The 13571-nt window shown below is 42.3% G+C and overlaps 1 protein-coding gene across 2 annotated transcripts; it reads left to right on the plus strand.

Moving 5' to 3' along the window:
- Nucleotides 1-494: 494 nt before the first annotated feature.
- Nucleotides 495-6825, plus strand: LOC141690201 (uncharacterized). 2 transcript variants are annotated; one of them, XM_074494882.1, is made up of 4 exons: nt 495-650; nt 1128-1243; nt 1336-3914; nt 4048-6825. In XM_074494882.1, exons 2-4 carry the CDS (start codon nt 1220-1222, stop codon nt 5366-5368), a joined length of 3924 nt encoding a protein of 1307 aa, XP_074350983.1. In that variant the 5' UTR covers nt 495-650; nt 1128-1219; the 3' UTR covers nt 5369-6825. The 2 variants fall into 2 exon arrangements, with proteins under 2 accessions (XP_074350983.1, XP_074350984.1); XM_074494883.1 differs by having other exon boundaries at nt 505-650; nt 1161-1243.
- Nucleotides 6826-13571: the final 6746 nt, after the last annotated feature.

Genomic DNA, 13571 nt, shown 5'->3' on the forward strand with positions numbered 1-13571 from the left:
ATCAAATGCCTCATTTTTAAGGCATCACTGGACATGTCCTATTTCATTTATATCAATACAAAATTTATTATTTTCTTCCAATTGTAATTCAAATATAAAATTATACTAATAATAGGGTACAGTGAATATGCAAATATCATATCTTAAATTATTAATACATTATATTTTATTAAAATTATAAGATATCTAATAGGAAATTGTTTGGACTTGATCTTTAACTCCTCTGATAACACATAACTCCACTTCTGAGGCACAAAATTTAAAACCTCACAATTATTTTATATAAAAAAGACCATTTAACCAAAACCACTTGAAAAGTCTCCAACCACTCCTCCCACCTCATCAATCCTTTATCTCCCTATTTACTTCAAATTAATAATGGCACCCTTGACTTTATTACCCATCATTATCTTATTACTTATTTATTTTCATATTTATTGAAATAAAAAATAAAATCCATGAATAATAAATACAAAAAATAAAACAAGATTGTGTGTATATAAATGGCACAATATGGCAAGTAAACGGAAGAGAAGAAACAAACCCTTGCAATTCCCTGCTCTATTAGTCTTCGTCGTCTTCTTCTTTTCAATCCCCAATCTATACTTACAATTCTCCTGTATCTATACACTCAATTTTTGCTATGCTCTGTAAGTAATTTCTTTTTATTTATTTATTTTAATTATGCATCTTCAAATTCTCTATCTGTTTAATTTCTCTTTTCTTTTAATTTATATTTATATTATTTTGTCAATTATCTTCCTCTATCTAGGTCAATTTGTATGTTAATCCAATTGATTTTTATGTTTTTTTTTTAATTTTAATTTCTTTTGTCGATTGATTTTTTAGATATACTTAACTGAATAATTAATATAGATGCAGGTTTTATTTAAATTTGTACTCGTTTATATGATTGTGCAGGTTTTACTTAGATTTTTGAGCTGTTAGAATGCGATTTTGGATTCATTATTTAAATTAAATACTGATTTAGTTGATTATTTGAATGTGATTAATGTTTATGTGTGTAGTGAATGAAGTGGAGTAGATTTGTTATTTATGCTGTTGCTTAATGTTATGTACGCGTTTTAATTGAATCTCGGATTCTTATATTTTTGTTTACGGTACAGGATTGCGGTTTATTAAGATTTGCGAAGTTGCAGGAATCTGCTAGGTTGCGGGATTATTAATTGAGTATTACGATTTCGAGAGAGCAAGAATAATGTCTATTTCGGGGAAAGAAGAGGTGCTAATTACGATAATGACTTGATGGTTGGATTAGAATATTGAATGTGAATTAGGTCTTTTTATGATTGAGTTTTTATATTGTTTTTGCAGACTGGGAACTTTTCGTGGCAGTCGAGTAATTATTCTTCGGGGATTCCTATTAAGAAAAGAAAGTTTCAGTTGTTTCGGTCTCCTTCACCTGAATTGCAGGAATTGCCTGACAATTCTTCAGTAGAGGCGAAAGTTTCTAGCCCGTCCCGTGAGTTGTCTTCTTTAAATGTTGACAGTGAAGCATCTAATGCAAGCAAGCCTCCAGTTTCAGTTCTTAACGAGGCAATCACTGCTGATGCAATCACTGCTGATGCAATCACTGCTGATACACATGATAACTTGGCTGGCCTAAGCAATCAGCTTAGCGGTGTATCCCAAGTGCCAATCTCGGCCATTCCCTTGGATATCTTGGACAGAAAGGAGAAGCATATTCTATGTGGGCAACAAAACATGACAACTGACAGTAAGCTTGATTCAGCTCAAGTTGAGGTTTCCAATGAGACCACAGGAAAGAATTTTCCTGGCTTACTGCAAACTGAAATGGATTGTACTCCTGAATTGTTTAGAAAGCCAAGCAACACTGAGTTGTCATTAGGACCTGAGGAACCCCTTATCTCTGACTCGATCACTGATCCTGATAGCAAGGGTGGTAGTCAGATCCCTGATAAATTAGATCCTTCCACACTGTGCTTGTCTTTGAGCCAGAATAATTCTGCAAGTGGTTATGAAGTTGAAGATTCTATGCAAAATAGTGTCGGTACTGATGTCTATGCTGAAAGGTCAAACTGGGATCTGAACACTCCAATGGACGCATGGCAAGGTCCTAGTGGTGGTGATTGTGATGGTTTAGTAACCGTCGAGAACCCGTGTATTATGCGTGATGTAGAACCTATGATCTCTGCAGTACCTAAATTTGTTGGCGATGGCAAAGAACAGTTTTTTGGAGTGACTCGCAGAACTTCCGGTTCCCCTACATCCTCTCACGTCGACAGATATAGATCTGACGACTCTCTTCAGCTAAGCCTGTCTACATCTGCTCCGACAGTTTTTAGTGTGAACCAATCAAATATATCAGCTCAAGTAAATTCAGGTATAAATCTTCCCAACTTGGAATTGGTTGAAGGATTGGTTTCTGCTAGAAGTACAAGTTCTGCTCCTTGTGACACTGTTAAGTCTGAACCCTTTGATGAAATTGGCAAGCTTGGAAATCACGGGGTTAGAGCAATTTCCTTAAAATTACCGGATCAGGCGAACAACGGATTGGTGGAGAAGTCCATCACCAAAGCCGTTACTTCTCCAAATGCCGGCCTTAAGAATGCAAGTGAACCTTTATCAATTAAATCTGAACCAGTTCAAGAAGGAAAGGAACACATTAAATCACACACGTCAGTTGAAAAGGTTATTATGTGCCAAGAAAATGTTTCTTTATCTTTAAGGACGGCTGGGCAGCCAAATGACTCACTTCCTTTGGGCTTAGTTACTTGTTCAAAGTTGGCAGTGTGTGAGGATGTACCAAATCAATCAGATAATACTATACCAAATCAATTAGAATATACTGCTTGTCTGGAAGAAGAAGCCCGTGAGGTTAAGGATAAAATGCAAGTATCCTGTACATTGGTTGATCAGGCTGCTACAGGAATGTTGTTTCCATCACCGGGCCATGACAGTAAAGAATCAAATACATCTGATGCTATGATGTACACTGGCAATTTAGATGATGCCAATCTTGATAAGCCTGAAAAAAACAGATTGGACTCGGAGGATGTTTTCACAAGTACCAACAGGTCTAGTGATGCTTTTGAAAGTGATGAGGAAAACAAAAACATATTAACTGACATTCTGGAAGAAGATGCTTACAGGTCTGACTCCGGGTCAGAAGGTAATCATGAAGCCCCGGTTAATTTGAAAACTAAACATGATGGCAAAGAGGATGAGTACGAAGATGGTGAGGTCCGTGAAGCACTAATGCATGTCGAAGCAGATGTGGCAAAGGACAATATGGAGAAAGAAGTGATTAATCGGGATGCTTCTGCTTGTACTGATGCCCCAGGCCCTAACATAAATGATAGCAAAGTCGAAGATCATGGGGTAATTAGTGATAATCATATGGAAGAAACTGCTGATGCTGTCCTTCAGAAAGCACTCGATGACGGTACTGATAGAGACTATTCTTTGCAAGAATCATCAACAGTTGAAGAGACAGCAGAGAGAAATGATGAAAAGAGGCCTGAAAGGACTACTGGGAGAAGTCCACCCTTCATATCAGAAGGGACCGATGATCAAGAAGGCCGTGACATGGAGGAATTATCTGATGGAGCAACTGGTAGAAGTCGAGATGATGAAATTGTAGTCAGTCAGATTGCAGTTGTGGGTATCGGAGGAACCGACACATTTGAAAAAGTTGATACAACTTTCCCAAAACCAGATGATAATAATTCTGGTAAAGATACTAATATTACAGATGCTGATAAGGATGGTAATAGTGGAGGTAGTCGCAGTCGGATTATAAATCTATCTCGGGCTTCGAATGTGACATCACCTCGGGAACCTAGATTCATGCTCACCAGACCATTGTCAGCAACAGAAAGGGATAGGCGTACTGATTTTGAGGAAGATAGAGTACCCCTGCAAAGGAATAGGTTATTTACACTCTGCATGACCTCTGCTTCATGCCCTATCATTTTACTCCTTTTCCATCTTTTTTCATTAAGTTAAATGCTCTATATTATTAGCAGTTATGTTTGACAGTTTTTTTCTTTGGCATATTTCCAGATCTGAGTTCTACGCCAATGTTCCTCAAAATTTTGATGACGATAGATTCGATGGTCGGTCATTCAGAAACTCTGGGACAAATTTTATACGTGGAAGAGGGAGAGGGAGAGGGAGAGGGAGAGGTTTCCGTCAACATGTTGAATGGGATTCAGATAGTAATTTTGGTGCAGATATGAATTATAACTCAGGTAGTTACAGATTTTCGAAATATAAATGTGCTGGTGATGATGATGCAGAATTTGAAGGCGATGGCTATGGTATAGCTATAAGTAGGTCTTCAGGTATAGGCAGGGGAGGAAATTCATACCGTCATCCATATTCGAGGAGGCTCTCTCCTGGAGCTACATATGGAACTGGAACTAGAGGAACTCAGATGTTGCGAAGATTTTCAGGGAATGCTAATTCAAGTAGATCAATAGGTGAACATGATCCTGATTTTGCTGGACCAAGGAATGGTGGGAAGTACACAAGGGGCTTGCCCAAAGATGGTCATGATCCTACATTTGATCATCCTCGGCATGTGAATGAAGGGGTTGATGACCAATTTGTTGGAGGGAGTAGAAACGTCTCAACTAGTGTCCAGAGGAGAGGTCCTCGTCGAATCAGATCAAAATCCCCAGTAAGTTCCAGAACTCGATCTCCGGGCCAATGGCCATCTCCTCGAAGAAGATCATCTGATAATTTGATTGGACTTCAAGAATTAAATCACCGCAGATCTCCAACCACATATAGGATGGATAGAATAAGATCTCCTGATCGCCCTTGTTTCCCTGAAGAGTCAATGGGTAGAAGGGGTGGCTCTCCTCCCTATGTGTCACGACCTTCCCATGATTTAAGGCATATGGAATCTGGATCTTCTAATTCGAATCGGAGACGTCCATATAACAGGGTTGTACCCGAAAGTACTAGAAGAACTAATATTACAGATCCTCGTGAGAGGAGGGATGGCGAGTATTCTAGAGGGCCGAATTACTCTGGTCGGTACAATGAGTTTGGTGGTGAGGGAAGGGGTGATGAGAGAAGAAAATATGGTGAGAGGCGTGGACGTGGTCGTTCTTTTAGGCCATCTTTCAGTGGTGCTGATGGGGATAATCTACGGTTTCATGAGAATGAGAATAGGCCTTTTTGTCCAGAAGCAGATTCGAAGCATATCGAAAGAGGTGACTTGAGGGAAAGGGAGTGTGACAGGCGGATCAATTATAAAACTGGAATTGCTTCTAGCAGAACAAGGAACCTGGAGGAGGGTGGAAACCGGCGTGGACAGGTTTGGCATGATGATGGGTTTGATGATGTCCCTGAAATGAAAAGGAGAAAGTTTTAAATCTAATCTGTTTATAGGTTAGTAATCTATGAAAAAATAATGGAAGATCTACATGAAAAGGGATACAGTTGGGATTTTGTTATAGACACTACAGCAGTGCTGCATGTAGTAGTTGCAAGAATAGATTACACATATATCAAGGTGAGCAAGGATATGGTGAAGTTACAAATTTGCTTTATTAGAATTTTGATCTGGTATATGCCGCAAAGCACACTGAAAATCTTCTTGTCACATGGGTTCTTGAAATTTTGGAAATGATACTGAGAAAGCCGTCTTTTAATTTCTCATAACTTATGTCCTAACTACATATTGCCTGGAAGTGTGCAGTCCATGCTTGAGTGGTAAATATAATGAGTGCTTCTGGAAATCGATGTTATGATTTGTAATTTGTAAAATGCACACAGGCTGCTGTTACTGAGATCGGTTTGATCAAGAATATAGACATGGCTGTTAAACTTTGTTGGCAACAATATCTTTCACCTGTGTCCGGTGAAGTTAGTTATATTAAGTTCTTGTATGGCTTTAATAAGCTCCATTTCAAGTGTATTTTCACGTCTCGGGTATGATGACACTGATTCTTGGTGGTGGTAAAGTACAATGCAGGAGAAAATTGGTTTACCGTTTGTCTAAACTTCATCATGTTTACCACACTAGACCGGGATACATTTTGTCACAGATAATGCTTAAGCATTTACTCTTGTTGTTTTGGGTTGGTTGATATTCTAGGTCTCTATGCATGTCCAAGTTTCTTTTTTTGTCTCAAGCTCTCTCTTTTCATTATTTGAGTATGGGGGAGTGCTCTGAGGTAATGGTACCATGGTGGTAAAACAATTTATTTGGCAAGTTATTCATGTCTTGCATAGTCTGAGAGTTAAATATTTTGTTGTGTTCTGCAATATACCCAATCAGTATTCAGTAACTTCAGAGCAACCAGAACAGAAATAATTTAGGTGTTGAATCATTAATACGTAAATGTAAACTGGGTGTGCATCTTCAGACACGGTGCTTTGGATGTTCTAGAAATGGTTGTTTGTGGAAGTATGGTTAGACCTCGGATAGGAAATTATTCTCTTGTGGTTTCTAGGTTCTGAATGTGAATAATGGGATTGCCAGTTGCTTTTGGTTGAAGTTAATCCAGGGTGATATTTTTGTGTTCTATTGAAGGTCTGCAAAATCAAACTTCAAGTGTTTGGTAAATGCTCTGGCTTAAGGTTTGGCGCATCAAAGTTCGTTAGACTAACTTGGTACAAAAATCAACTGCCTGTTTCTACAGCATTGCTTGGTATGAAAACAAAATTGCTGCATGTTTACCGGATAAGAGATCAGAGATGGGGTTACTTGTTCTCGAAACAGCTATTGGTTAAAATTGTTTTACTTTACTGGAATCTAGTTCTAGTTTTGAACTCAAGAAACATCAGGGAAAAGCAATTAAAAGTACTGGTTTCTAGTCTTGGGGACTTTTGAGTGCAGAGAAGGACAATATGTGGCCTTATAATAGAAGGCCAAAACAATCCTTCATTGTCTGCAATGGATCTTAGTTCAAACCGAGTCGAGTTTAACTTCTTTTTTAACCGAAACGCAGTTTAAAATTTACCTGGGCTAAGGATTGCGTACGAGTTACAAGTTTTTTAGCTACTCAAAAATGAAATTGTTCTTTCAAACCGAGCCCCCAATTTCCACTTGTGCCTAAACCAGAAATGATCTGTAATGATTATTATGTTATTTAAGTTCAAGTTAAACGCGTCCAAAGATCGACTGAAGGTTTTTGTATCACAGTAATTTTTGTCGCAAGGTTTTACTCACGTCTTGGGTCATGCGGTTAGTTTTCTTTATAAACTCTCGGCCCAAGGTAAATAATTGGTGAATGCATTTGTTCCGGTTGGGTTCTAATTTATCTATTTATTTTATATTATAATAGACCAAAATATAAAAAGTTTGATAGTTCGGTCGAATATTTGATGAATTTATTTTAATATTTTTATTTAATTATTTTTACTTAATTAGCCTTATTTAGTTATTATATAAATCAATTACCTTTTTTAAATAAAACACTTTACCTTAATTGCTTTTACTTAATTTAAAGTATATTCAAACTCATAGTACTCCATATTAAAGTCGTTAAGGTCGAAACAAATATCGACAAATAAATATGAAAATAATTAGAACAATAGATATAGATAAATAAATGGCAGGTATAATAAGAGGAGGATGCATGACTAATTCGTTTTGAAACAAACTAATTTCACCTTGGTGGCTCTCACCTCACAAAAATCACCAACTTCAGATTGAATTTGGCATAATCACGGATATTTTAATTGTACTCTAAATTTACAATCATATCTAAGATAAAAAAAATTAATTAAAAGATTGAAATTCACATTATAAATCAATAAATACAAATAGACTTAAACCTGTATAATAGTCTCGATCCAAAACAAAATAATATAAAATATTCATATAAATTTGTTGTGTCGGATTAAAATAATATAATAAATATTATTGACACCATTAAAAACAATTATAATATTGACCCGGGCTGAAACAAAAATTTAATTAAAAAATAATCTATTGATCAGTACAATTAAAAAAATTATTTATTTTAGTTGTTTATTATATGCATCTTCGGTCTGGAGTTGTTCCTTTGGGCTTTGATTCTTTAACCATGCAAAGTGGTAAGAGACCTCCGGGCCCAGTTCACCTCTAAAAGGAACATCAATTAAAAAATTAAAATTAAAAATATTTTGTTAGTTCTTTGTCTTCCCTGGAGTCCTCCATGCCAAATTTTGTTTTAAAAAATAAAGTACGTATTTTAGGGGCCACGTTCATCTTAGGGAGAAAGATGACCAAAGAAAGCAAGCAAGCGACGACACCAGGGAGCGGAGGCAAGAAGGACCCTACTTTCGAACACACGCCCCCAGAGAATCAGGCGCCACCTCCACCAATTGCAACCGTGGACGGGCAGGCTGTGATGACGTATCTCGAAGGGCTGGCCGATCAGATGAATCAGATCAACGCCCGAATGTCAAAGGTAGAAAGAAGCTCGGTCCGGAACGCCAAGCGTAAGGCGCGCCGCCTCAAGGTCTCACAGCGTAGCTGGAAGGGCAAAGGCCCTCAGAAGAAGCTGATCCACGATTTTGATGACGTGGCAACCGAGACCAAACAGAAGAAAGAAACATCACGCGAAAAGGAAGATATACCCCGAGGCCATGATGAGCGGGGCAGCCAGATCTCTACGAGATCGGGGCCGAAGCCAGCTTCATCAGAGGCAAGGTCAACTAGCGTGCTAGACCGAGTGGGTAGGAAACTAAGCGAACATGACCTCAGGCTCAAATTGGAGAATTGTAAGAAGGAGAGAGAAGAGAAAGAGCCCGTGGATAAAAGAGGCTCGAAAAGGGAACGGGCAACGACCCCTCCGGAAAGACGTCAACACACCTCACCCAGGAGGGAGGAGCGACATAGACGCAGATACAATCGTGAAGAGGAGTCGCAGGACCGAGCTGGAGGAGGGGGACGCCGCGAACGACCTCAGGGCTCACATCATTCGAGTAATGCGGGAGGTGACAGAGAAGGGGAAGTTGTTAGAGTAAGGGACCTGAGAAGGATCTTAGATGAGATGGAGCAAGAGAAGAGAGGGCCCCCTGCTTCGGCTGCCCCCTCTCCGTTTACGGCTGCTATCCGATCATCCCCCCTACCTCGGGTGTTTAGGCACAACCCCGACCTTCTATTCAACGGCGAAGCCGGCCCGGCGGAGTACCTTATTCAATTTAACACTGAGATGGAAGTCTATCAGGTGCCGAAGATGACCCGTTGCAGACTCTTCGCGGCATCACTCAGAGGTAGCGCCCAACAATGGTTCTCCAAGTTGGGACCGGCTAGCATAAGAACGTGGAGGCAATTGGAGGACTTGTTCGTCAGACAATTTCAGTCGACCCTCCACTATTCGCCTCCTGTGGCCACGTTAGCCAACATCAAGCAAAGGGAGGGGGAGCCCTTGGCAGAATACTTTCGTCGGTTCAACGCCGAGGTCCCCAAGGTGAGAGGAGCCAGTGAGGAGACCATCAAAAATTTCTTGATAGCAGGGCTGAAAGAAGGATCGAAATTTTGGAAGAGCCTCCAAGCGAGTGAGCCGAGGACCTTGGCCGAGTTCTATGAGCAAGCCGAACCCTTCAAGAGGGTAGAGAAATCAATGAGAGAGCTGAAAATCAGCGAAAGCTATCGAGACAAGAGGGACCGATCCTCAAGCCCTGACGAAAGGAGGAAGACATATCGGCGTAGTTCGAGCCCGAAAAAGTCTGCCCGTGGCAAAGAGACCACAAAAGATTCGGGAAGGCCTTATACAAGCAAATGGCAGACACACACCCCTCTGGTAGCCTCTATCGACCACATATATGCTACATATGTGGGGAAGGGGGTATTCAGGAAGGCAACTCCTCTCACAGACTACAATAAAAGAAACACTTCGAAGTATTGTGCATACCATGAGGCCACCGGACACGATACAGCTGATTGTAGACAACTAAAGGATGAGATCGAGACTTTGATTAGACAAGGGAAGCTTACGGAGTGGGTTGTCAAGGAGGTTCGAAGACACAGGACGGATTATCATACCGTCCCTCCTCCACCCCCAGAAGACAAAGAAAGGGTCCCTCGGGCTGGTAGTATTCATATTATTCTAGGCGGGTCTCACATTGGTGGAGACAGCCGGAAGGCGATGGACAGATATGCCCGGGAAGCAAAGGACAAGCCGCTCACCAACGTCAATCATCTAAGCCAATGGCCCCCGGAGCTCTTTGAAAGGGAGGTCGATGATATCGTGTTTAAAGAGAATGATGCAAAATGGGTGCATTACCCTCATACCGATGCCCTAGTCATAAAAATGAAGATTGGGACGGTGAATGTTCACCGAGCAATGGTGGACACCGGGAGCTCGGCTGATGTTTTGACTTATGATGCCTACAAAAATCTGGGATTATTGGATAGAGAATTAACCTCAACAGGTGGGCACCTGTACGGGTTCACGGGAGACTCGATCGGAGTGAAAGGGACAATTCGGCTCCCGGTGACCATAGGAGAGGAGCCTCATGTGGCCACCCAGATCGCTATGTTTACAGTCGTAGACCAGCCTTGTGCCTACAATGTTATAGTGGGCAGACCCCTTATGAGGGCAATGAGGATGGTGACCTCGATCCATCATATGACGATAAAATTCCCAACCCCCACGGGGGTAGGCATCTTGAAGAGCTGTCAATACGAATTCAGGGTCTGCTACAACCAGGCACTCAAAGCGGCCGAGTCAAGAAATGCCTCAAGGGAGATAGCTGAAGCAGGTGAGTGCGACATCCCCATGGAAGAGGCAGAGGGCAGGAAAAGAATACGTCCTGAGGGCCACGAGACTTGTAATTTGATTTCAATTGAGGAGTTGCCCGAGAACTACTTCGAGCACATGGGAATTCATGTGGAACCACGCCCAGGGGCCTTACTAATGGAAGCATCTCAGCCCATCATGTTGATACAAGAGGGGATTGTAGAGGAAGCAAGTGATGAAGAAGAGAGCCCAGAATAAATCACTGCAACACTTAGGAGAGGGAAGTGGGCACACAAAGAAACAACAATCACTATGGACCCACCCGACGGAATCACTCGATCTGTAACTGCGACCTCTGAACGCTTGATAAACCCGACCCAAGCTCACCAAACCGAGCTCAAGGATGCGGAAGGTTTGGCAATCACGAAAATGGAAAAAACTAGCGAGGCTCGAGCAGATCTAGACCCGAGAATTCCCTCAATGGTCGAGAGGGCCAGGGCCGTAGAGGACACAATCCCGATCTTGGTAGACCCAAATGATCCCTCCAAGGTACTCAGAATAGGCTCTAACCTAAGTCCTGACTTGAGAGAGGATCTAGCCCGCTTCCTAAGGGAGAATTTGGATGTCTTTGCATGGTCACACTCCGATATGATAGGGATTGACCCAAATGTCATGTGCCACCGGCTCAACTTGGACCCGAAAAAGAAGGGGGTTAGGCAAAAGAGACGGCCGATTAGTGGAGAGAGGGCAGAGGCCCTCAGAGAAGAAGTGGATAGATTAATGGAGGCAGGACTTGTGAGAGAAGCCTTCTACCCCGTGTGGCTGGCCAACCCTGTGCTTGTCAAGAAGCCCAATGGCAAGTGGAGGACATGTGTAGACTTCACCGACCTGAACAAAGCTTGCCCGAAGGATAGCTTTCCTCTACCCCGAATCGACCAGCTGGTTGATTCCACGGCTGGGCACGCGCTTCTTAGTTTTATGGATGCTTATTCGGGATATAACCAAATCCCCATGTATGGGCCAGATCAGGAGCACACCTCCTTTATTACTGATCGGGGCCTTTACTGTTATATCGGGATGCCCTTCGGGCTCCTTAATGCGGGGGCAACCTATCAGAGGCTGGTGAATAAGATGTTCAAACATCAATTGGGGAAGACTATGGAGGCCTATGTAGACGACATGCTGGTGAAATCGAAAGAAGCGAGGGATCATGTCCGCCACCTGGCAGAAATGTTCCAGATCCTAAGGGAGTACAAAATGAAACTCAACCCCCAGAAATGCGTGTTCGGGGTTGAATCGGGGAAGTTTTTGGGATTTATTGTCAACCATAGAGGCATTGAGGCCAACCCAGCCAAGATACAAGCCCTACTCGAGATGAGATCCCCTCGACGGGTGAAGGATGTTCAAAGCTTAACGGGACGAGTGGCTGCCTTAAACCGCTTCGTCTCAAAATCCTCCGATAAATGCCAATAGTTCTTCAAAGCAATCAAAGGAGTGGGGAGGAACTTTAAGTGGACCGAAGAATGTGAGGAAGCCTTTCAGAACATAAAGAAGCATCTCAGTAGCCCTCCCATGTTGTCCAACCCAAAAGCAGGAGAAACTTTGATCCTATACTTGGCCGTCTCCGACTTTGCAATAAGTGCAGTATTAGTCCGAGAGGAGGATGGTGTCCAGCTCCCGGTATATTATGTGAGTAAAAGGCTAGCCGATGCCGAGACTCGATACACAAGCCTCGAAAAGCTAGCGTATGCTCTGATTCTGGCCTCCCGAAAACTCAGGCCCTATTTTCAGGCACATAAGATAGAAGTGCGAACCTCCTACCCCCTCAGACAAGTGATGCATAGACCAGAATCTTCTGGTCGAATGTTGAAGTGGATGGTTGAGCTCGGTCAATTCGAGGTGGATTATAAGCCAAGGACTGCGATCAAAGGCCAAGCCCTGGCCGATTTTGTGCTAGAATTTCCCCCACATCAAGAAGTGGAGCCGGGAGCCCTTGTTGTTATACCTAGCACAGAAGAAGTTGGACTGGAGAGACAAAATAGTGCCCCATGGTGGAGCCTATATGTGGATGGTGCCTCTAACGGTGATGGAGCAGGAGCTGGAATCGAGCTAATCAGCCCAGAGGCTCACAAAATCAGACATGCGACCCATCTGGCCTTTCATGCAACCAACAATGATGCTGAGTATGAGGCCCTGATCAACGGTCTCAAGCTAGCTTTGGAAATGAAGGTCGAGAATTTGAATGTGTTTAGTGACTCCATGATTGTGGTCTATCAGATAAATGGGGGGTATAAAGCTAAGGGGCTGAGAACAGAGCTTTACCTGAAGTGCGCACAGAGGATAATCGCAAGATTCAACGAGGTGAGGCTGGAACTAATCCCGCGTGGGCAGAATGAAGGCGCGGACGAGCTAGCTAAGCTCGGCTCACACCGCGAGAGCACTTTGCTAGGGACCGTGCCCCTTGATATATAGAGGCAACCTAGTGTGCCCGAGCACGAGGTGGGCAGCCTCAATAATGAGCTCGGCCCCACGTGAATGACATCTATTCTAGCATACATAAGAGAAGGTTCACTTCCGGACGAAAAGAACGAGGCAAGGAGAATAAAATACAAAGCAGCCCGCTATGTGATATACGACGAGATTCTATACAGAAGAGGGTTCAGTGTTCCTCTTCTCAAATGCATACATGGGGAGGAATGCAACTATATTCTAAGGGAAGTACATGAGGGTATTTGTGGCAATCACTCGGGGGGTAGCTCTCTAGCTCAGAAAATCCTCCGTCAAGGCTACTACTGGCCAACGCTGAAAAAAGACGCCTTTGAATTCTCCCGAGCTTGTGATAAGTGTCAGCGATATGCCAATTATTACAACAACCCCGTGGCCCCTCTCACATCCCTC

The sequence above is a fragment of the Apium graveolens genome, chromosome 10, assembly GCF_009905375.1.
Source record: "Apium graveolens cultivar Ventura chromosome 10, ASM990537v1, whole genome shotgun sequence".
Classification (NCBI taxonomy): Eukaryota; Viridiplantae; Streptophyta; class Magnoliopsida; order Apiales; family Apiaceae; genus Apium; species Apium graveolens.